Raw genomic sequence first — 22,999 nt, 5'->3', positions numbered from 1 at the left:
TTTTTTGTCTGGAGACTAAATCAGCTGGCAAAAGGTTTCCGTTTGGCAGGTGTAGAGGGTAGTTCATGGGAGCGAGCGATCTGAAAGACAGTGTGCCTTGTGTGAGAGTTGACAAAACAGCAGCGCTGTTGTCATAAATTAGTCAAAGCCAGACTCGATTACTCAGCTTTGTAGTGAACACAAAAGCATTTCCAACTGGACTCTTCCCCAACAAGAACTCCAGGTCCTTTCCAAACGTCTGTGGTGGACCGTACACAGTAAAAACAATAAAATCTCACGGAGTATTTTTTGTACAGTTTCTAGTGGAAATATCTCAGTGTACTTGAAATAAGACACAATCACTTACCAGTGACCTTTCAGCAATATATAGGAGTTTAATATTCACTAATATGGATTAAAAAAATAATGTATAATGTGCATAGTATGATGTGGGGAAAAATGTATGTAAGTGAAATAATCTGCCACTGGAACTAGTAGTTTCTTCATTAATATTAAGGAATTAATTAAGGAATCTTGCTTAAAAGTTTCTTGTAAGTTAGTTTTATCTTATTTCAAGTACACTAATATATCTGCACTAGAAACTGGAAAGAAAATACTCTCAGATTTTGTGTTTTTGCAGTGTAATAAAATTAGTTTACTGATCTGAAACATGTCACGTTGACAAAAAAAAAAGCAAGCAGCAATGGAGCACAAACCTCTCAAACTGCGAAAACACAACATCTAACTATGTCTCACCATCAATCTGTTTTAGTTTGTGTGTGTGTGTGTGTGTGTGTACAACTGTAACCACTGTGCTATGTGTTCATCCCACAGGAATGTGCACAGAGAAGGCATTTCATTCATGGGCCAAAAAGATAATGCAGACACAAGGAGGAAGAGAGAAAGGGTGGGAGCGGCAGAGAGGGAGGCAGCCTGAGAAACGGATAGCCACAATATTCATCTTAGTAAGCAGCCATATTAAGTATGGATGAGGCTGAGAAGGAGCGAGCTGAGGAAGGCACCAGGGACGGCGAGAGGAAAAGTGCATAAAGAGGGATGGTTAGAGGGGGAAAAGCGAGAGAATGAATGACGGGGTGCACAGGGAAGCAGGCGGCCGAGTCGATGAGCCGACTTCTGCTCGAGAACGTTACTGCAGAGCTAATCGAGAAGCGGGTTCAGCCGAGCACACACACATCCATAATTAATCGCCATTATAAATAGTGCACATACTTATGGGCTTACACGCTCATGCTGCTCCCTAAAAAATGCATCACTGTCATTTACACGTCAATACAGAGAATAATGAGGGGGTGTAAATAAGTGAATTTACTCAAGTACAATATTAAGGAGCAAATCACGGCGAAACACATGCTGAATTAAGCAAAGGGGAGCGAGGAGGTGCGTTTTTCAGCCCTTATGTGGCAGCAGTGGGATCTGAATAGAGCCCGGCCTGTTTTACGCTGTCTGGACCACTGAGTTTGACAGACAGCTGCGCTACGCTCTGCCTGATTAGCAAAGAGTAGGTGGGAGCATCCGCGTAGCGAGTGCATGTTTTGTCAGGTGTGTATGTGTGTATGAGCAGCTCTTCCCAGGAGCTCCTCATTAGACAGAGGAGCTGAGAACCGTGAATTTTCAAGTAATTTCCTCACAAAGTTTTATCGACTTGGAACGTGTCGCCTTGTTTTAACTTCTGAGTAAGAACAAAACGTAAGCGGTGAAGCGTTTGATTTATTGAAGGTGAAATAAAACAACAAATCAGCCACCAGTATTCAATATATTTACGTCTGTAAAACTGAGTAGGGGACTCACACTGATTTTATCCCATTTCAAACACCCAGATTATTTCTAATAATCATTTTAATCTTAAAGAAATTCCAGAATTTCTTTAAAATGTTCCACAATTTCATCCAAACCCAGATTAGATTTTGTTTTACATTCTCAAATTTGACTATGCATAATTTTTCCTGCTCTTTTTGCAATAGTAAGTGTTCACCCACACCTCTACAAAATAACTTCAATATGGCTACATCAAAGAAAAGTATGTAAGGAAATTATTATTTTTCTTCTCAATATAACATTTTTAACATTTTCCAGCAAATTTTGATATTGATTGACACACTCAGGAATTGCGTTTTAGGTACTTTCTACATAAAAATCTTTCATTTTGGTCTGAGGTTTTGCTTTACTTTACCCAGAAACTATTAATTTAGATTTTTTTAGATGTTAAAGTTGCTCTACATTTTGAAAAAAAAACTGATCTGAACACACACCCCTGTGGTACACCACACACATTTTCAAAGCATTCAGAATTAAATTGTCCCATATTCACATATGTGTGTGTTTGCTCACTGTTGGTCCTGGGCAGGTTCTTGTGAAAGTCCTCGCGGTCCTCCTCATGCAGGATGTTGTACACGCTGGTGTTGATGAGCTCCTCCTGCTTGTACTGCAGGTACTGGGTGACGTTGTCGGACACGAACACGATGCTGCCCTCCCGGTTCACCACAAACAGGAAGCCGTCCAGAGCCTAGGATTTTTATTGTGACAATGAAAACAGTGACGATAAGAAATATTTATAACATCGTTTCTAGTTAACCGTATAAATGGAAATGAATGGAAAAAACATTTCCATTTGTAATGTGGTTCTTTGAGACACCAGTAAAATAACAGTAACTACATTTAATCATATTTCCAAATTTATTGATACTCTAATAGAACAAACTGTGCAGAAGATATTAAAACTAACAATCTCAGACAGTTTTTCAGGGGAATTAAACATCATTAATTAGAATTTGTAGTGAAAATTATAAATCAAAACTCCTATCACGATAAGAAATGAATCACGATAAATGATGAACGATACGATACATGACCAACCCAAACAGAGTCTGCTGGCGTGGAGACAGAAGATCAACCATCATCATCACCAACAGATAAAAACAGCAGCACATTCGATCAAATCCGGACTCACCTGCAGTAGAAGCGGCCCAAGGTGGTCCTTGTCGATGACCCCCTGACCAGTTGACGACACGTCTGATTTCTGGACGTCGTCATCGTTGGAAGAAGTTTTTCCTGTGGGAAAGAAAGCAGAGGAAAGTCTTTAAAAACAGAAAAAGAAATACCCTGAAAAAACCAAAACGTTAGCATTTTACTACCTAGACCGACCAGCAGGGGGCAGTGCTTCCACAGTTTCCAATTTTTTTTTTTAAGGCAGGGAGGAGGGGGAGGCAGGTGGGGGTTAAAACTACAGGTGAGGAGGGAGACGGACAGAGGCAGGTTTCTGCAGGGAGCCCGTCAGAGGAGCATGTGGAGCAGGTAGCTGCTGTCCTCATGCTTTATATTCAGTGTCAGACTGTGAGGGATTGTCTGAGAGAGAGGGAGTGGGAGAGAGCCAGAGGAGCTGTGGAAGAAGCCGTAATGGTGCAGGGGCAGGAGCTGAGGCACCTGAATTAATGGAGCTGGGACCAAGAGAGGGAGGGAGGCAGGGGCATCCAGGGGGGATATATAAAGACAAAAAAAAAAAGGAAGGAAGAAAGAGAGGTCCGGGGCGATGCTGGGAAAAACTAATAGTGGTTGGGTTGTTGTGTAAATGTGGGCTTTTGGAGTGAGAGCGAGGCAGCGGCTGCTTGACTACAGGAATTATTCTGTCTGATTAGCTCCCAAGAGGCACAGAAATCCACACAAAGGGGGTAAAAAAGAGGACACTACCACAAACAACTAGGCATTGTGAAGTTCAGTAAGATGAGCAGAGAGAGGAGGAACAAAAACAACAACAAGAAACATGGGAGATAAATGCTCTGAACCAGCCTCGTCGTGCAGCTAAACAGACGAGACATGATTTCAGGAAACCAGAGAAGAACCGATGGAGTTCAGAGAAACAGGAAGACTGAGCAGCTGAGAGCGCACGCGGAGGGGAAACGAACAGGTATCGAGCGGCCAGACGAGCCTCAACGCCCGTGTTGTGTCTGTCATCACTTCCTGTAACTATGGCAACCTGTCAGCAGCCAGTCAGGGCCGGCCGTTGCCTCTTCCCCTTCCTGTTGAGGCTGAAGACGCTGACTGACTGAGCCCCAGTAGAAACAAGAGAAATCAGCAGAGCTGTCTCCCAGTAGTTCAGCCTGAGTGGAAAGGAAATATCACACGTGCTCCAATCCAGAGCCACGTAAAAATATTCTCTCTCCTGGGACTTTTGCACATTTTGTCACACTGTAATAAGATATCCCTGTTGTGGTGGAAAGTGAACCTTTGCAGCAATCTCAAGCTGCTTGCAGCCTCTCGCAGGTTTTACATTTACCTCCATCCATACACCCATCAACTCAGAAGAAAAACATTCCTTTAGCACTGGATGGTGAGTTCAGGGTCACAGTTTCACCCAAAAATATCATATATGAGCATGTGATATCAGAGCACCTTCTATCACATGCTTGTAGAGTTCAAACATAGGTTTTGTTTAAAAGTTTCATAAAGGTTTGTGGAGTAGATGACTGAAAGGTGTTTGGCTTACAGATTCTTCCACCTGAGCTGTAAATTTAGGGGTATCAGAGTAGAGAGGGTCTTATTTTTAGGGTTGCAACTAACAATTATTTTAGTAATCAATGAAACCCTCGATTATTCTGATGATTAATTGGATAAGAAAATTGCAAAATCTACAGACTTGTCATTTAACCACTTAGGTATTTCTTTTAAATATAATATTAGAAGTATGTTAAACATGCAAATAAATAATCAATCAAATGTTTTGAATAAGAATTCAAGCATTTTATTGCCTAAAATGCAAAAAACATTTTATAAATCTGAACCAAGTGAAGTTAAAATTATACAACTTGTGGACTTTTACCTCAAACATATTTACAGACACAGGTGTTTTTATCTTAATGCAACTTTTATGCATTTTTTATACAGTTTTTTGTTTAATTAATGATTAATGGATTACTAAATTAGTTGTCGATTATTTCGATAATCGTTTAATCATTGAAATTAATTGCAGAATTTTCTTTCCACTATTTTTCTGGTCACCTAAAACTCAAACAAACTACGCTGAACTTTGTGGTTGTAATGTGAAAAGAGGCGTGTGTGTGGTGTTGATCTGTTCCCTAATGGAGCATCTGCAAAGCAAACGTTGCAGCCGGCAGCTTTTCCATGTGGCTGCTGCAGGAAACGGCAGAAACGTACCAGATCAGAAGCTGAGAGAACAGCAGCTGCAGCAGAGCTGATTACCTGGCCGATCTGAAGAACGGGGAGCCATGTGTCTACCTGCAAACATCCAATTAGGCAGACCCTGGCGAGGGCCGCACACAGCTGTTCATCATCATACACGCACACAAACGCCACCCAAAACAGTCAAAGCTGTGAAATTTGTGGGAGATGAATGACTGACTTGTCCTTGCACCTGGGCTCAGAGGAGTGTGTTTGTGCGGCCTCTGCGATTCCAGACGTGGGCGTCTGCTCACCTTGCTCCTTGATCTGGCGGATCTGGCGCACCGTCTCTTTGAGGATGGCGCATTTGTCCGGTTTGACGTTGAAGCTGTCGATGTCGCTGAGGTTGGCCGAGATCAGCTCGGCCAGCTCCTCGATGTACTTGCTCTCCTGCTCCCGACGCTTCCTCTCACACCTGCAGGAGACGAGTCACAGAGATTGGAGCCATTGCTACATTTTTCTGTAATTTTCAGTGCACCCCATAACTTTGAAAGCATTAGCTGATTGCTTCCCAAGGAGAGCAGAATGCAAAAGTCGGTAAATTTATCCTGTTTTGAAAAAAAGCTTTAAGTTATAGACGGGAGATGGCGTCGATATGATTATTTCCATTTTTATAGCATCCACAAAACGAGAAGAGGTTAGCGCTAACCAGCTTCTCCTTTAGCAACTTTAGGTTTCTGTTCTGTTTTTGAGGCTTGATGTGTGAACAACACAGGTAAAAGCATCTTAAAAGCAGGAAATGAAATGAAATGGTGCCATTGAATCTGAATGGCTCTTTGAAGAATAATCTGAACAAAAGCAAATCAGAATTTCTTCATTCTTCAGCGATCAGAACATATTTCTAAAAATGTAACAAAGAGAGGAAGTTACAGAAGCAGAAAGAAATTTTGAAATTCTAACATTTTTGTCAAAATACGACAGTCTGGATTTGATGTTCGTTAGGGCCCTCAATTTTGTAAATTTAACTCTCAAAAATATTTACAAAAACAAACCTAACCAGATGCTCTCAATTGCAGATGATTTTATAAGCCGTATGAATTTTTAGGATTTAATACCACGTATAAATAATGTTTCCCTCCCAGACTGACATTACATTATTTAAGCCAAAGTTATTATAGACGTTATGCTTCCGATGGCTTATGTAACAACATTTGAGTTAATTGGCAGCACACCTGTGGGAAGATTTCAAGGCGACACCTGAAACACGCTTCCTAGTTTTTGTCTCATCATGGAGAAAATCAAATAAAATCACAAAAAAAGGGAAGTTGATTGTGGATCTCCACAAATCTGGGTCACCTCCAGGTTGAAATTCCAGATGCCTGCAGAAGCCATGTCCCATCTGTTAAAACAATTTACCCAAGTATAAACACGAGGAGAGGGACTCTGAGTTTTAGAGATCACTTCTTCCTGCTTCAAAATGTGCATGTCAGCCCCAAAGAAGAGGAAAAAGACCTTGTTAGGAAACTGGCTGAGATTGTATCGTTATCTGCAGGAGATGAGTCCTGTACCAAAACGGACTGCAAGGCCGTTCAGAGAGGAAGAAGCCGTTACTCAGAAAGCAGCAAATAAACCAGATTACACCTTGCAACTCTGGAAAAAGCCATTCATTTTGGAAGACACCTCCCCTGTTGCTGAGGAAACTAAAATTAGTGTCATGACATCATCCCAACAGAAAGACAATTCGTTTTAATTCAGTTTATCTATTTAGCGCCAATTAACAACAAATGTCTTCTTGTGGCTCTTCGTTAAGTAAAACACGTTCCAATTGATCCGAGTTATCAAGCAGAACAGAAAGCTACTTATTCAAAGTAGTTAAAAAAGTTTGTATCTAAGGAAACGCTGCATTAAGGCACTGATTTAGCTGCATTTATTCCTTCTGGATGAGCTGCATTGTGTCGTTAACTTTACATCCATTCATCCTACCAAGCATGCATGTAGCGACAGTGAAGAGGCAAAACTTCCCTTTAACAGGAAGAAACATCCAGCAGAACCAGAACAAGACTCTGTATCTTCCAAGACTGACTGGGGGTTTGAGAGGACAGAGAAGATACACAAAAAGAGACTAATTAATGTATTATTTTTTATGTTTGTGAGAGTGAAAAGGTAATAGAAAACCAAAGATCTGAATTTGAAGAAATCAAACAATAATCCCTCAATTGTTCTTGGTTAATAAAAGAAGAAATAGACATAATGTTGGTAATCCCTGTTGTCTTTTTATACAATATAATGTATACTTTACATAATTAAGCAATCTAAAAATAAGAAATAGTGTGTGATACAGCTAATGAAAAAAAATACTGATTAAGAAAAACCAAAATGTGAGATCTTGTGTTTTGGAAACATCTCACTTTAAAAACCATCAGAGATCTTTCAGTCCAGCCACATTTTCTCAGCTCGAAGCTCGAAGTCTTCCCATTGGTTGGGTTTTCTCCCCATCACAGCAGACTTCACTCTGTTCACGTCTGGGTCCAGCAGGCTCCAGCAACCGCTGACTGACCCACTAGCCCACTTTCTTTCAGTTCCCCCCCTCCTCGTGTGCCGACGCCATGAACTCACCCCAGACCGGGCGTGTCGCAAGTGGACAGTTTGCGTTTGCGGTTTTCCGAGCTCAGAGGCTCCATGGAGTTGTCCCCCAGTCCGCTCATCGTGTGCACATATCAGCACCTGAGGGGAAGACGAAATAGCAACACACATTACTGGGATTATAAGGTCACTTATAGCCTTTTTAGACGGGGATACTCTGCCAATTGTGAAGGGAAGAAAGACAGTTGTCATGTAGAACGAGGCATGACTGTGAAGCAGCAGCCGCAGCAGCAGCAGCAAAAGCATAAGGGGGGAAATATGCTTATATCATGCAAATCATATTCTCCTGGCAGCGACTGACGAACATAAACATGTCTCGTCAGCATCCTCCTCCTCCTGCTGCTGCTACTGAGTGGAGAATGTGAGGTTATGTTTGGTGTGTGTGGATCCGTGCATTCATGAGTTCATCAGTTCAGTCCACACACACACACACACACACACACCGGATTAGCAGTGTCTCTGATGATAAGCACAACTAACCCCGTCAGACAGGCGTCTCTCTCCCATAATGCATCACTCTTCGTCTCCAGGAAGTGAGCTGATAAAGGTTGTGGGGAAGAGACGCAGATGGGATTGAAAAAAAAGAGGAGGAGAGGGAAGGAGTGGAAGATATCAGCGAGGGAGGGAGAAGCCGGAGTGAGAAAGTGGCTGCTGATTGGTCACCTGCTTCGCCACGGCGACAGCAGCCGACTCTGGGGAAAGGTAGGAGGGAGGAAAGACAGGAAAGCAGAAGCATAGGGGGAGAAAAAAACCAGAGGGATAATCAGAGAGAGAGCAAGAGAGAGAGAGATAAAGAAAGAGAGGAGGAACAGGAAGCAGGTGAAAGGAGGAGGAGGGAGGTGTGGAGCATCCAGAGCGTCTGGAGTGTGTTTTAGATGCACGTGTGCGGTGCAGAGAGCGCTGAACGCATCAGTGCCCCTCTTAACCTTCACAGCCAGCGCAGCTTTCTCATTCCATTGATTACATGGTTATCCTGTGACCAGAGGACTGCCTCCGCCGCATGGCAAATCAGGCCAGCAACAGGGGAGAGATGCCAGGCCGTTATTTAATCATCACGCAGCGTCGTCTCTGACTCCTTCATGGGAGATACGAGGAGCCCAAGAAGCCATGTAATTGAGTTTGTCTTCTTTGGCAACAAGGTCCTAAACACACCTTTCTTTCTGGGACAAACTCTCAGACATCAGGCATTAGGGATGCAAGTTATCAATTTATGAACTGACCTTATCAATCAACTGACGATTAATTGATAAGATTGTCGACTGCCATTGAAGAGGGCGGAATTTTTCATAGTATGCTGAATTAAAATAAAGCTTTATTTTGTGTCAGCTGTATTAAATGCTGACTGAGTAAACAGAAAATTTAACATAGACGTCTTTATAAAATATTAACGCGGCAGCCACAGAGGGAACATTGGGAATTTCTTTAGTTTGTGCAAAAGTATTGCAAGTAAGTTGATAAATTGTTTGCATCCCTCTTGCATGCAACTATGTATGTCTTGAATAAAAAACACAGCATTTTCTGGTCTGGTGACAAAAGGGTATACTTGTGCACTCTCAAAAGTGTTGCCCCGTCCCTTCCTCCACAAGTTTCTTTCAGATTTCTGCTTTAATCGTTCCCTGGAGTCCCTCCCATCAGACCGGCTGTCTGTCTTTGTCTACCTGCCTGCATCGCCTCTTGTCTAAACCCCTGGTTTGCTTCCTGTCTACCTGCCTCCCACTCTGCTGCTCTTCATTAGACAAAACCAGAAGGCGAGAAGCAAAGGGAGGAGGCGCAAAGTCGAGAGGATTGAGAACTTAAAGTGCTGGAGTAAAAACTCTGCCTTTGCTCTTGCACCGATCAAGCCCGCCTGCCCGCTCGCCTATTGATGGAGTTCTCAAAGGGGGAGCCGCTCTAATTGCAGAGTGAATGAGGCTGCCCCAGAGAATGGTTGATTAGGAGGCTGCTGAATGCCCCAGGGAAATGGGTCACCTCCAGCCTGGCGCAGGCCGCCCGCTTATTCCAGCACAGGGAGAAAGTCAATTACACGCTACAGGCATTGGGGCCTGGTGGCAGAGGGTGCAGCAGGGGCTGCGCTTGGTACAATGCAGCAGCGCTGTGGGGGGGTGAGATGAGCACAGAGGGGAAACAGGAGAGGGTGATGGCAGAATCGAGGGCAGCAGGAGGAAAATAGGAATGGGCATGAAGATGGTATTTTAAAAATCGAGTGGGCGGATAGGGTGGAGATGTAAAAGGAAGTCCCTCAGCTTGATTCGCTCAAATTTATTTACTGCATGTTTTAGGTTAAGTTTGGGCCTAATGGGAAATAATTATCACATACAGTTAAATGTAAACGGAAAGATGCAGCCTGTAAATATGAGATGGTTGATCAGGTTCATATTCAATTTCTTCTCGTGTTACAACCACTAGTGATAAAATATTTCATTGGGATTTTATGTAGTAGACCAAATAAAAGTCTAAAAAATGTGGAGCATAATTGCATTCAATTTCTTTGAGTGGTAAGGAAAGGTGAGGTAATTTTATTCATATAGCAACAAGGTAGTTCATGAATTAGAAAGAATACAAACGAAAAAACAAAAACAAAAAGACAAAAAGGTAAGAGTAACAGCAAAAAAACAAAAAACAAAACAAAGAAGAACTACAAGAAGACTAAATATTGGTTCCCCATGTTTAATGAGAATAAGTAGTAGATAATTCTCTGAATCTTAAGTTTGTTCTTGGTTAGTGAAGTATAAAGCTAAAAGTTGGTTCTCCACGTTTGATTCTTGCTCTCGGTTGCTAAAAGGAGTTTCTCAGGTCTTGCTCCGATATTAAAAGTATAAAGCTAAATGTTGTTCTAAATTAATAAGTACTCCACAATTTATTCACGGTTTTATAACAGTAATAAAGTAAAAGGCATAAAGCTAAAATTACAATGTAGAACTATATTTTAACTGATATTTTTGCCCATTATCTTCCAGCTCCAGTACAGAAACGTATGTTTATCAGTGATGCCATTATCGATATATTACTCAAAAATTGTCTCAAAGCTACAGTATAATCGTTTATCACAATAATTTCTGGAACAATTTATCGTCCAGTAAAATTTGTTATTGTGGCGCCGTCCAGTTCCTCATCAACTCTGAACAAAACAACAAACAAACAGAAACATTCCCACAGCATAGTGCTGCTAAGGCAGCAGCTTACAAATCCCAGTAGGTGTAAACCATGTGGGGGATTTCCATGAACGACGGAGGGGAAGTCTTCTGCTTACAGGCTTTCAGAACTTAATTCTGCTTGAAAACTTTACCACAACTTTCTCCCTGACCTGTCTGCTGTGCTGTTTTTTTTTTGTTTTTTTTTTGGTCCTTGTAATGCTGTTTATTCTCCAATAAACCAAAATAGGAAGACTGATGTTTATATGTAAATCTAAAAAGCATGCATCACTTTCCTCCCACTTTGTGCTGGTCTATCACATAAAATCCATGAAAGGTTGAAGTTTTAGTGTGAGAAAATGTGAATAATTTCAAGAGATGTGAATACTTTAGCGGTTCCAAGTTGGAGCTGCTTGTTTGGATCATCAGTAAAACGAAGAATCCGAAATGCATGTGAAACTAAAATCCTCTGGCTGATTTTACACCCCTCCACATATGTGGTGCCATGCTGGGATAAGCGCAACAGAAGAGTTAAGGAAACTTTACTAAGTGCCAAGTTTTCCTCAGATGGCTGAATGACTTCAGAAACCCCCCGTCCATGTCCTCAGGAAATTTCCAGCATCAGCATGGAAAATTTATGTCACAGAAAATCCAAACTGGTCCCTGTTTGGGTGTGGTGTTGCTTTCTGATGGGGCTGAACAAACTTCTGCATAAGCTGGCTCTGTCTGAGTGCAATTCTGCATATAAACCTGCTGCTTTTCAGACTATATCTCTCTCTTTTTGAGATCCTTAGACGACATAAGGAAAACAGGGGAGTCTTTTAAGGTAAAAATGCTAAGAAGCACACCCAGCAGGACATCAGAGGTGTAAAAAAAGAAATGAAAGGGGAAAAGGTCTTGGTGGGAATTAAGTGCAAAAAGAAGAGAGACACAAGAGCCACTTAACTGGATAAGATTGACTTCTTCAGCGAGCTTGGAGGTTTAATCACATTGTTGAGATTCAATAAAGGCATCAAGCAGAGCGAGAATGCTAAAGGTCTTAATCAGAGCTGCTTTTAGAGGCTCGAATCATTCAAACTTATTTGTCAGGCACTTTTCATACAATGTTGTGCAAAACAAGGTTTTTTACAGGATTAAAAAGAGACCCTCCCACCCAAAACACTTAAAACATGTCAAAAAAGGTCAATGTGCACAAAAAAAACCCACGAATAAATATTCACAAAACCCAAATAAAATAGTTCCAATACGATGGTGCATAGAAAATATACTGAAAACTATTTTTGTTGTTCAATTCGACAAAAAACCTCATCAGGAGGTAAAAACTATTTAGAAATCTGGCCAAGGATAAAAAGTCTAAATGATGTTAAAATGCTAAATTTAAAATTTAAGCACAAAACTTGCTTTTAACACTTTTGGTTGTTTTCAGGAGAGTCTGTTGCAGAAGTGACGATTTCAATGGTAGGAAAGGACAACAGCAAATATACCAGCCTGTAAAAAGTTAGAGCGTATTTAATGGCTCTGAACCGTGAACCATGAACTCTGACCTGACTCTCAAGCCTGATCTTGACCCCCGGGGTCACGACCTCCGCTGTGACCTGTGTGTTTTCCAGGTCAGAAGAATCACTGGATCAACACCGATGTGTCAACACCACGTTTAAAGCTAAAAGATCCAAACCCAACAGTGACCCTGGGAGTCCAGCTAAAGCTCACAATCCAGAGGTTAAAGGTTAAGCTGGAGAAAATTATCAAAATAAAATAACTGCCTCATAAATCTCATATACTCCAAATGATCCAAAATAACTTTTTATTTTTGCCCATTTGCCCTAAAAATTTATGTTTTCTAACCTACCTATAACTTAAATTTGGTAATTTTTGATGAAAATGACACTTCATTGAGAGTCAATGTATAATTTTAGAAGCATATTTATATTTATTTCCTGTTTATCTGATCCAAATAACTTTATGAACATGTTTTATGCCTAAGTGTGGGGGAAAAACAGTTTTTACTTTCCTCAAAACCAATTAAAACCATTTATTATTTAACATTTTAGCTTTCAAATGTTATTTTAGCATAAAATTTAATTTTTCTAAGCATACAGCGCTGTAAAAACATTTTTCACTTTCTGACAAATAAACAAAGATAATTGAGGTGAACACAAACAGATGCTTTCAATTTTATTTATTTTTTAATATGTGAAAAAGTAATAGAGCCCTAAACTTAATGACTGATTGTGGCATAAAGATTTTTTCAATGAGTCTTTTACATCATTCTGGTCAAAGAGCTGTTTTATTTCAGCCACATAGTCTTGACTTTGACTAGGCCACTAAAAAACTTTAAGTTTTTAGCCATTAGGAGGTGGATTTGCTTGTGTGCTTAGATGATTGTCCTGCTACATAAGTTGAGTTCGGGCTTCAGGTCTGATCCGTTTTATTTTACTTTACATCGCCACCTTTTTTTATCTTATGCAAAGCACTTCATATTGCCCATGCTGTGCATGCAAAGTGTTCTATGATTGACTGACAGGAAGTGTAAAAAACTTCTCCGTTCTCAAGCCTGGCCAGGATTTTTTGGGCAGCTTTTTCTCCTTAATAAATAAAATCATCATTTGAAAACTGCTTTTTTGTTTACTGAGGTAATATTTGGATGATATAACATTTGTTTGATCGTTTATGACAGGAAATAAAGGGAAAATCCACAACTCACCTTAGCTTGCCAATAGAGCCAAAGCAACACTTAAAAAGTTTACAACTACAAGAAGAAAGGCTTGACACTTGACAAGGAGCCAAGTTTATCTTGCCACAAGTGAAGAGGATGACTAAAAGCTTCCAGTGTTTACAGAAATTAGATTTAAGCTCTTTACAGACATTAAATCATGTTGCTTCATTTCTACGTTAATGTTCTATAATTTCTTTGTAGTAAAATGGTCCTTAAACATCCCATATTATCATTTGGTACCAATTTATCTTCAATTCTTTTACATTAAAATCCAATATCTTGTATGCTAAAGTTTTGACAATCAAGAATGTGCAATGGGAGATTATTGTTTTAAAGTCTGAACAAAATGAAGGCAAGAAAGTCCCCAAATCCCTCCAGTGCCACAATAAAAGCAAATTTGCGAATGCATTCAATAATTTTACCCAAAAGCTTTTTAAAATGTGTAAGGAGTAATCCTAAAGTATTGCATGTTCATATAATGGATGCTAAACAGCAAATATTCAAGTGGAGAGAGTTTTCTTCAGTCACATCAGGCGGTTGTTCCTGACTTCACGTTTTAGCGCGTTGTTGCACAAATCACTGCAAAAAGCGACGAGCAGCAGATCACCGGCGAGCGAAGAATCAAAATGGATGAACGGCGGCTGCAAAAGCAAAACTACGGTTTTGGGGAGACAGAAAACACAGCTGAGAGACGACAGAACTCCCACAGCAGAGTGAGTCACGGCGTACGTGGGGGGATGTCTGAAACAATGCAACAAACAAGAATACGAAGCAGAGCGTTACTGAGGGCAGACGAGGAAAACATGAGCAACTAACGCCACCTTGATCCACAGTCAACCTACCATGAACTTCATTAACAAAGGAAGGATTATTCCTGTCTGAACATCATTATTAACCTCTAGGGAATTCCCACCCTGATCATAAAACGCCTCATTCAGGCCCCTACACTTTGAGGAACACAAAAGAGCTCGAGTTCATAAAAGAAAGTTTAATTTAATTAGAAAATAAAGATCTGTTTTAACAGCTTGACAGCTTCACCACTGACTGAAATGAGGAAACCGAGATGCTGGGAGGCATCAAACTCCTGAATGGATCCGTTTCTATTCTCTTCATTAAAGCTGACAAAACAGAGAAGACAGCAGGGTCAGAGCAGGCTGCTGCTGACAAAAGGCAGGAAGGTGAAGAGGTAAAGTGACAGAGAGAGAGAGAGAAAGGACACCACTGGATAAGTGATGCAAATAGCCGCTTGTCCGATGCTCTTTTATAATATCTGTTGGCAAACTAGAGGCGCACAGCCCCGGTCTGGACATGTGAACTCACACTGGCGATGTGTCTCTAAGGATAACCACTTATCCAACCAGAAAAAGAAAATTTAAATATGTTTTCAGTCAGAAGATTACATTCGCTCATCATCAGTATGGATGTCGGAAAAATTGGGAGAATGTTTTCACACCTGATTTTCAAATTACCACATTTGTTGCATTCTCATCTGGTATGATTTGCTTTCACACTGAAACCATTTCACCTGTTCCCCCGCTAACCTGAGGTGGCGCTGCACCAAGAACCACTGAAAAAAAATTGACATGAAAACCTTTGAGGAAGTCATGAGCGCGACTTAATTCTTCACGAAATGTAAAAGAAAATTAGTAGCATCAGATTTTAGCGGTTGTAGGATTTCTCTTTTGTCTTTGGCGAAAGACCACAAATCACTTCTCCCGTTAGCGCTAGACACATAGGTTTGTTTTGGTTGTATTTACCCAGAATGCCCTGCACTATAGTTCACTTCCTGCATATGTGAATGCTGGTCCACTTGGCATTCACATATGGACTCAAGCTGCACCAGAGTTCACTTCAGCCAAACAGAAACTGAGGTTAGTAGGTGGACCAGAGTTTGCTTTTTTCCTTTTCTTTTTAAACCTCCCCAAATGAACCAGACTTGCTAGGCAAACAAACTAGAGTTAATTAAAGCAGACTGAGGAGGGCTGCTGTGAATGCACCCGAAGTTATACAATTGATTTGGGGGGGTAAACTGCTTACACATTAAATAACATCAATCATTTTATAAAAAAATTCAAGATCGCCTTGAGAGCCTTTAAGATTTATTAGAGAACATTAGTGAACAATCAGCATCCTGAAGAACAAAGATAAAAAAGATAAAACTCCAGGGAGATTTAAAGCAGATTTAGGTTATAAACCAACATCGCAAGCTTTGAACATCTCACACAGAACTGCTCAATCTTTCATAAGAGCATAGACAGAGTATGGTACGACTCCAGACCTGCCAAGACACGGTCGGCTGCCTTAACTCACAGGACAGATGAGGAAAGCCTTAAAACGAGAAGCAGCCGAGAGGCCCATGGTGACCATGGAGCTTCACAAATCTGGCTTTTATAAAAGAAGAGAGAAGAAGAGCATTGTTGAACGAAAGCCATAAGAGGTTCTGTTTGCAGTTTGCCTCGATTCATGCAGGGGACAGAGCAAACATGGGGAGAAGGTGCTCTGATAAGACGAGACCAAATGTGAACTTTTTAGCCAGAATACAACGAGTAATGCCAAGATAGCATTGACAGAAAGGTGACACCCTAAATAACGTCCAAACTGTGAAACATTCTGGTGGCAGGATCAAGCAGTGGGAAAACTTTTCTTCAACAGGGACAGGAAAGTGAAGAAAACCTGTTGGGAGGCTGAGTATTGTCATTAGAATGGCCCAGTCAAAGTTCAGCAGAGAATCTTTGGCAGCACTTGAAATGTGCTGTTCCAGACACTCTTCGTCTATTTTGCAAAGGTGAACAGGAAAACATTTCTGTCTGTAAAAGCTGAAGTATGTAACTTTTATAAGAAACATTTTTTAAGTATTTGTTGAAACTGTCACCATGTTTACACGATATGATAGAAGACAGATAATGCGTGAAAAAACTGAGCTCGTCCGCCTTCTCCCAGTGCTAATTAGAAACAACTAATCACAGCCAGGAGGAAGGTCTTGGCGCTGTCAATCACCATTTTGTTTGGTGCTGCTCATCTATTTTTTCCCCTCCCGCTTGCTCTCTGCTAAGCTGCAGCTAGCATAGCCTGTCATGAATGCTAAGACGAGTTAGCATAGCCAAGGATGACGGTGGATAAACGTTTTTTCTGTAATGATAACTTGTTTTTCGTGAGGTTGATTGACAGCGCTGAGTCTCGCCTCCTGGCTCTGGTTGGTTGTTTTTGGTCTGGGAGCACTACATTTCTTCAGCACTGGGAAGAGGTGGAGGAGATCAATCTTTTCACAGATTTTCTGTCTCATTTCATTCTGTCATGACATGGTAACAGTTTTAACAAATATGCAAATAAACATATTTTTATAAAAGTTATATACTGCAACTTTAATGTATAAAAGTGGTAGAAAATCTGCAGCTGCAGTGAAAATTGGTTTCACCAACTGATCGGCTCAAATGGGCTGAATACACTCCACGTTTTTCAGATTCTTATTTATCCATTTTTTATTTATTCAGCATTTTTCCTTCTAATAAACAATTAGGCACTATTCTGTATTGTTCTACAACATAAAATCAAATTAAAATTCGTAGTTGAAACGCCACAAAAGGTTCAAACTGTAAGAACACGTTTTAGACACTGTGTGAGTTTAGTTTTAGTGGTTGTAGAAAAACTCCATCTCTCGTCTGCCGAACTCTTAGTGCTTTCAGATTTTCCTCTTCCTCACTGCCCTCCCCCACTCCAAATAACTTCAACCCTCCCACCGTCACTCCTGCTGCCTGTGCAACAGCAGCATGTCTGCAGGAACATTTGTGTGAAAACGCACATGAGCAAAAGAGAAAGTGTGGTTTGGTGAAGCCTGGGTACAGTACTGTGTGTGTGTGTGTGTGTGTGTGTGTGTTGTTGTTACCTGCAGACTGAGGGTGGGGTGGGGGAGGGGGGAGATTAATGCTCTCCTACAGCCTCTGTGGCAGGTAGAGCACAAAGAATAATTTGATTTCTCCTTCTGTCTCCTTGCTGTCTTCCTCCTCCTTCCTCATTCTCTCGACTGTCTGAAAGTAGTCAACTCTCTTTCTTTCCTTTCCTATCACAAAACCCATCAGTTTTTTTTAAGCAAGCTCTTCCGCTACCCAAGATTTAGACCTTAAGCATAAATGCAAAAAAAACAACAAAAAAAACAAAAATAAAACATAAAGCAAAAACAAATAACATCTCAACAAAACATCCGCATAAGAAAACATGCAGTGTTCTCCGAATTTCAGTGTTCAGGTCAGGAGGATGTTGCAAGAATGTGGCAACAACAAGAAACTGAGTCTGACAAGCGGCTCATCCTAAACCCAGCAGGCCGTTACCATGCCAACCATACAGGATGTTAGCCCACCTTGTGATGGCGCCAAGATGACAGACGGTCAGATGGCCCCCTCCCCTCACTCTGGGGGTGTTCTCCAATCTGGGTTGATCAATTGACTCTGGAGAGAAAAAAGAAAAACATGCAGGAAAAGTTTAGCTCTCACGCTCACCAGTGTAAGTTCATTAGGGCAGTATTAATGAATAACCGGCAGCAGCCATATTAATCAGAAGCATTAAAAAAAAAAAACCAAACAGGAGGCTGTGTTATAGCTCCCTAATGAGTAAGGAACTATGAGAGAGCATCTGTATGCACTTTTGTCTTCATTACGGGTGCAGAGCACACGCACTGTGGCTCCTGCTCATTTGCATTGATGCCCAGACCACTCCCACTCACCAGACAAAAATGCCCGACCACACACGCACAACTACACACAGAAAAAGTGACGCTGAGACACAACTTTTACAGGAAGCCACACAGCTGAAACCTGAAAGTGGCACTTCTAAAAACCAGCCAATCAACAGAGAGCACCTCTGTATCTTTTCATCTAAAACAAGCCCTACAGATCCAGAAAAAGAGGAATGGTAACTTCAAGAACTTAATGTCAAAGATCGGCGCTTGAAGGACCCAAGAGCAAAAGTAGAACCCCCCACCCTGGCAGCAAACTATTAGGTTAAATTGCAGCGCTAATCCCAGTAGCATATAACAGACCAATTTGTGCCCATTTAGATCCCGATAAGAACCGGAGTGTGTTCGCCTGTGTATTTTGGCTAGACTGAGTTGTTGCAGTAGCTCAAGTGTTCTGTCTGAACAATCACAAGAGACTATTCCGTAGAGGTAAACAGTTCGTAACCATGAGAACACTGGGCGTTTCCATGACACCCTGTCATCCATGAAGCACACCAACAGGAACGCTCATCTTCATCTGTCTTTGCGCATCAATATTTTTGTGTGCGTATGTGTGTGTGTGTGTGTATGTTGGTTGGTTTTTACATCATGAAGGGGTCCAGACCTCTCTATGATACGTACTTTGGGGACATTCTGTGAATGTGGGGACCAAATAGCTTTTCCTGCAGCTATGATGTAGTTTTTGAGGATTACAGTAGAGGTTTAAGGATTATGGCCACAAAAGCACAAGGTAAAGGTCAGGATTAGTTAACTGCATGACCCTTCGCATTTATACCCAACTTCTGAGAAAAATTTAATATTAAGCCTGTCATGATAACAAATTTTGCTGGTTGATAAATTGTCCCAGTAATTATTGCAATAAATGGTTAGAGGAAATTTTGCTATAAGTCAAATTGTTAAATATATATATAACAAATAAATTATTTGAACTTAAATGAGTAATTCAAGAACATTGATTTTAGCTTCAAAATTCCCACAACTCCCTCTGGGAAGATGTTGCAGTGTGAACAAGTGATGGTACTTATGTTGCATCCCATTTTCCACAAAAGTTGGAACTTAAACATCAGAATAAGGCCAAACCTGGTTTAATTATGTTTTGGTTGCAAGTAAGAAAACCAAAAGAATTTGATAATTGCTGTTTAAAAGCATTCTTGTTCTTCATTAAAGTGACATTTTTCCAAATGGAGGTTTAAAACAGTTTATCCAAATAAAGGGTGAATATGTGGAAAAGTAAATCGTGTCAGCTGTTATGTACAGTAGAAGATCTGTGATGCTGTGGGTTTGTTTATAGCATTTTAAACTCTTCACAGTACTGGAACATTTAGACAAAACAATGGGGGATTCAGCCAGAAACTAAATATTTAACTTCTTCTTTGGTCATTTCAATGCACAGACCTAATTCATGTGAAAGCCTGACAGAAAATTAGGGCACCATACAACAATTATTTTAGAAATTTTATTCTGATGATTAATCAATTAAATTGGATTAAAGAAAGTTTATGCTAATTTCAGTAATCAATTCACTACGATTAGTATGATTATTTTAAGTCTTCATTACTCTTTAACTATCATGATAAAAAGTGTTAGACCATAAAATTTCTCAATGAAGAATCTTATTTTAGAAATACATGACTGTAATAAGTTCTGCAATCAAGTACACTTCTATTTTTCTTGAGTGGACATGCAGAACATCGCAGCAGTGCGGGCACGTTTACAACCAAATCTCCAAGTCCAGTTCAAGTGTGTGTATGTTTGCATGGCTGATCTCATGCCTGGAGTGGCTGCAGTGTGTATGTTTATGTGTGCGAGTATGTTAGCACGTGCCTGACCGCTGGCTGCACCCCTGATTGGGAGCAGATGGGGACTGTCGGGAGTGTGCATGTGTGGGTTAGTGGGCAGGAAGGGAAAGGAGGAGGAGGAGGAGGAAGAAGAGGAGGAAGAGTGGGTGCTCTAGTTTAGGTGATGTATGGTACTCTCACAAATCAACAAAGACCCCACTTCAAATTATGCATTTCCTATTAATTGCAGGGGTAGAAAACAGAGCCAACAAATCATTGTTTAAGTTGGGAGAATCTATAGATCTGCATTGATAAAGACAAACAAACTGATTTGTTTTTTTACACGTGTTAAAAGGTTGTAATTTGGGACACGCACGAGCAGACCCTTTAGTACTTTTAGTGTGATTATTACACTTCTTTGTGCTCACTTTCACATAGCCATGAAAGGCAGGAATGAATAAAATGATAGTTAACGGCATGTGGGGTTGCTCATACCGGCGTAAAGCCTTGAATAAAAAAGCGGTGTGAATGAGCTTAAGATTGTGAATCAATGGAGAAATGTTCGGCTCGCAGATGCCAAGGTCTTCTCACAGTCAGCTCTAGTATTAGAAACCTCTCTCATCATCTCCCTGCGCTTGACAGCCAGAAAGCTGAATAAAACCTCCGATAGCATTCTATAAATTTTTACTAGCTTGCCTTTTGCCAGTGCACTCGAGCAATATAATAATCATCTTTCAGTTGTAAAAACACAAATTAAAGGTCCAATAAAGATGCACCTCAAGTGCAATTTTGGCTGCGACTCCTTGAACAGAAGCTGCTAGTTAGCCTGTGCTGATTGGCAGCAAAAAGAGCCTCGCATGTGCTGCAGAGATCTTATCTCAGTGACATTTCTGCATTTCCAACTGTCAGAGAAACTGATTTAGTTTGGTGGTAGGTTTCCAAAGAAAAATCTTTCCACGGCTTCCAGGACAAACAGATGAGTCGTTGTGGAAAGCTTTTGTGAAAGTCATGTCTGACTGCCTTACAACTCACCCAAGATCGGTACCAGACAGAAGTCGAGAAACACTCAGAGTTCTGGTTCAGCAGAGATCAAGCAGACAGGCAGATAGACATATATATAGATCAATGGATGATGGACAGGCCGATGAATAGATAGATAAACGCAACATTGACACAACGGGACAGGGAGTAAAGACGTGAAAAATACTTCCACACTTATGACACTTCTCTAGACTGCATAGGAACCTTGAAGACAGCTTAAAAATGCCTTGAGTATGACACTAACCTGGGTCCAACATAGCCATAGCAACTTATACACACACACACAGAAAAAATCAGAAACATGGATAAAGAACAGGTTCAATTACTGTTTTAAACATTTAATCAAAGAACTACACTAACAGTATTAGGATTTAGGCAACAAGACCCCCCAAAAAAGAGAAAGTAATCTTTTGCATTAGGGCTGTCCAACAGAAACTGTTTCAGAGGTTTTGTGGTTTTATAAAATAAAATGTTGTAAAAAGGAGACAGGCTATTGTATTTGGTCTTTTTCCAAAATATATTTCATGACAATTAGTTCCCAGCATTGGAGCAAATAAAATAAGCAATCTAGCTGCTGAATGTTTGATGTCAAGTTGAGCTCATTGCTGGGATATCTGCTCAATGGAAAAAGCGGGGTCTGTTTTTTTAAGCATTTCCAATTGTAGAAATACTTTATTATATGATGAAGGCCAGATAATCTGGAAATGACTCCATAACTTTATCTGACAGATTAGCAGCAACAGTTGCATCTGTTTAAAATCACAGTCAGTGTATTTTCTCATTAGCACACTGGTTCATGACAGCAAACTGGCAGAACCTCTTCAGTGACGCCAATGATTGAAAAATCAGGAGCAGTGCAATTGCAGCACCTAACTGCAAATTGCCATTTTAACTATAAAATTTTATGAAATGAGGAAGACTAGGCTGAATGTTGGCTTTTTGATTAATTTATTGTTAGTATTTTATTAGTTAGTGTTAGTTATTTATTGTTTACCCGACATATTTCCCCAATTTTAAGAACATATAAGGTCAAATAATTTATTGCGTATTCAAATTTATCTTGAAAGTGAAGATGAGATTTAGCTTCCTCTAAAGGATTGATGAACACTGTGCTAGTCTCCAGAGCCTAATCCAACATTTGACATTAATTTTAATGCAAAAGCCCCTCCCAATCCAGATTTAGTCCATAGTTCATGGTGGTCAGGATAAAACCCCACAGGGTTTCCCATCTGATTGAACTCAAGTCTTCAGAAATACAAATAACTTGAATTTGTGTTATACAATGATATTGAAAAAGGAACATTTTTGAGCAAAAGCAGTTAAAATCATGAAGCTTTTAAGCAAAGAAACATTTTATTGAATTTGATCCAGTACGAAATCCTCTTACGAAAACCCAATCCTTTAAAATCCCTCATCAAATCTGATTAGGTTTAGCTTAAAACATTAGCAATTAAGTTAAGTTTTAAGGAGCTACAACTTAACACTTTAATCACACTTTCTTCGGAGTAGTTCAATCAGTGAGAAGCTTTAAGCTAAAAATCAGAAAACAGCCTGGAGACAAATATTATACATTTATGATTGACATAATTTATTTGTAATTTAAGTCACAGTTTATCAACTGATTTTTGTTATATTTTGGTTTGTAACAACCAGGGTAACAGAAAAAGTAAGAAGGACACATTACTAAGGCAAATCATTTATTAATTGAAGGGTGTTTCAGTCATTGAGTTGGAGCTGCTGACACACACTCAAAATTTGTTCCTGACTCATAAAAGTTGGCTGCTACTTACAACTTTTTGTATAAACAAGATTGTTTGTGTAGCACTATTTTTTTTACTTTTTACCCTGG

The 22,999-nt window shown here is 40.3% G+C and overlaps 1 protein-coding gene across 3 annotated transcripts in view; it reads right to left on the bottom strand.

Annotated features, from left to right (window-relative positions):
• Nucleotides 1–22,999, bottom strand: part of LOC103147801 (nuclear receptor coactivator 3-like) — a 69,932-nt gene that overhangs the window by 17,947 nt on the left and 28,986 nt on the right. For all 3 annotated transcript variants that reach the window (XM_016678774.1, XM_016678775.1, XM_016678772.1), the window contains exons 2-6: nucleotides 17,957–18,044; nucleotides 7,729–7,836; nucleotides 5,427–5,587; nucleotides 2,948–3,048; nucleotides 2,329–2,503 (exon numbers count right to left, since the gene is read on the bottom strand). In XM_016678774.1, the coding sequence (XP_016534260.1) occupies nucleotides 2,329–2,503; nucleotides 2,948–3,048; nucleotides 5,427–5,587; nucleotides 7,729–7,817 (526 nt within the window). In that variant the 5' untranslated portion in view covers nucleotides 7,818–7,836; nucleotides 17,957–18,044. The remainder of the gene's footprint in view (nucleotides 1–2,328; nucleotides 2,504–2,947; nucleotides 3,049–5,426; nucleotides 5,588–7,728; nucleotides 7,837–17,956; nucleotides 18,045–22,999) is intronic.

The sequence above is a fragment of the Poecilia formosa genome, unplaced genomic scaffold (assembly GCF_000485575.1).
Source record: "Poecilia formosa unplaced genomic scaffold, Poecilia_formosa-5.1.2 Scaffold190, whole genome shotgun sequence".
Taxonomy (NCBI): Eukaryota; Metazoa; Chordata; class Actinopteri; order Cyprinodontiformes; family Poeciliidae; genus Poecilia; species Poecilia formosa.
This window is presented reverse-complemented; position numbering and strand designations above follow the sequence as displayed.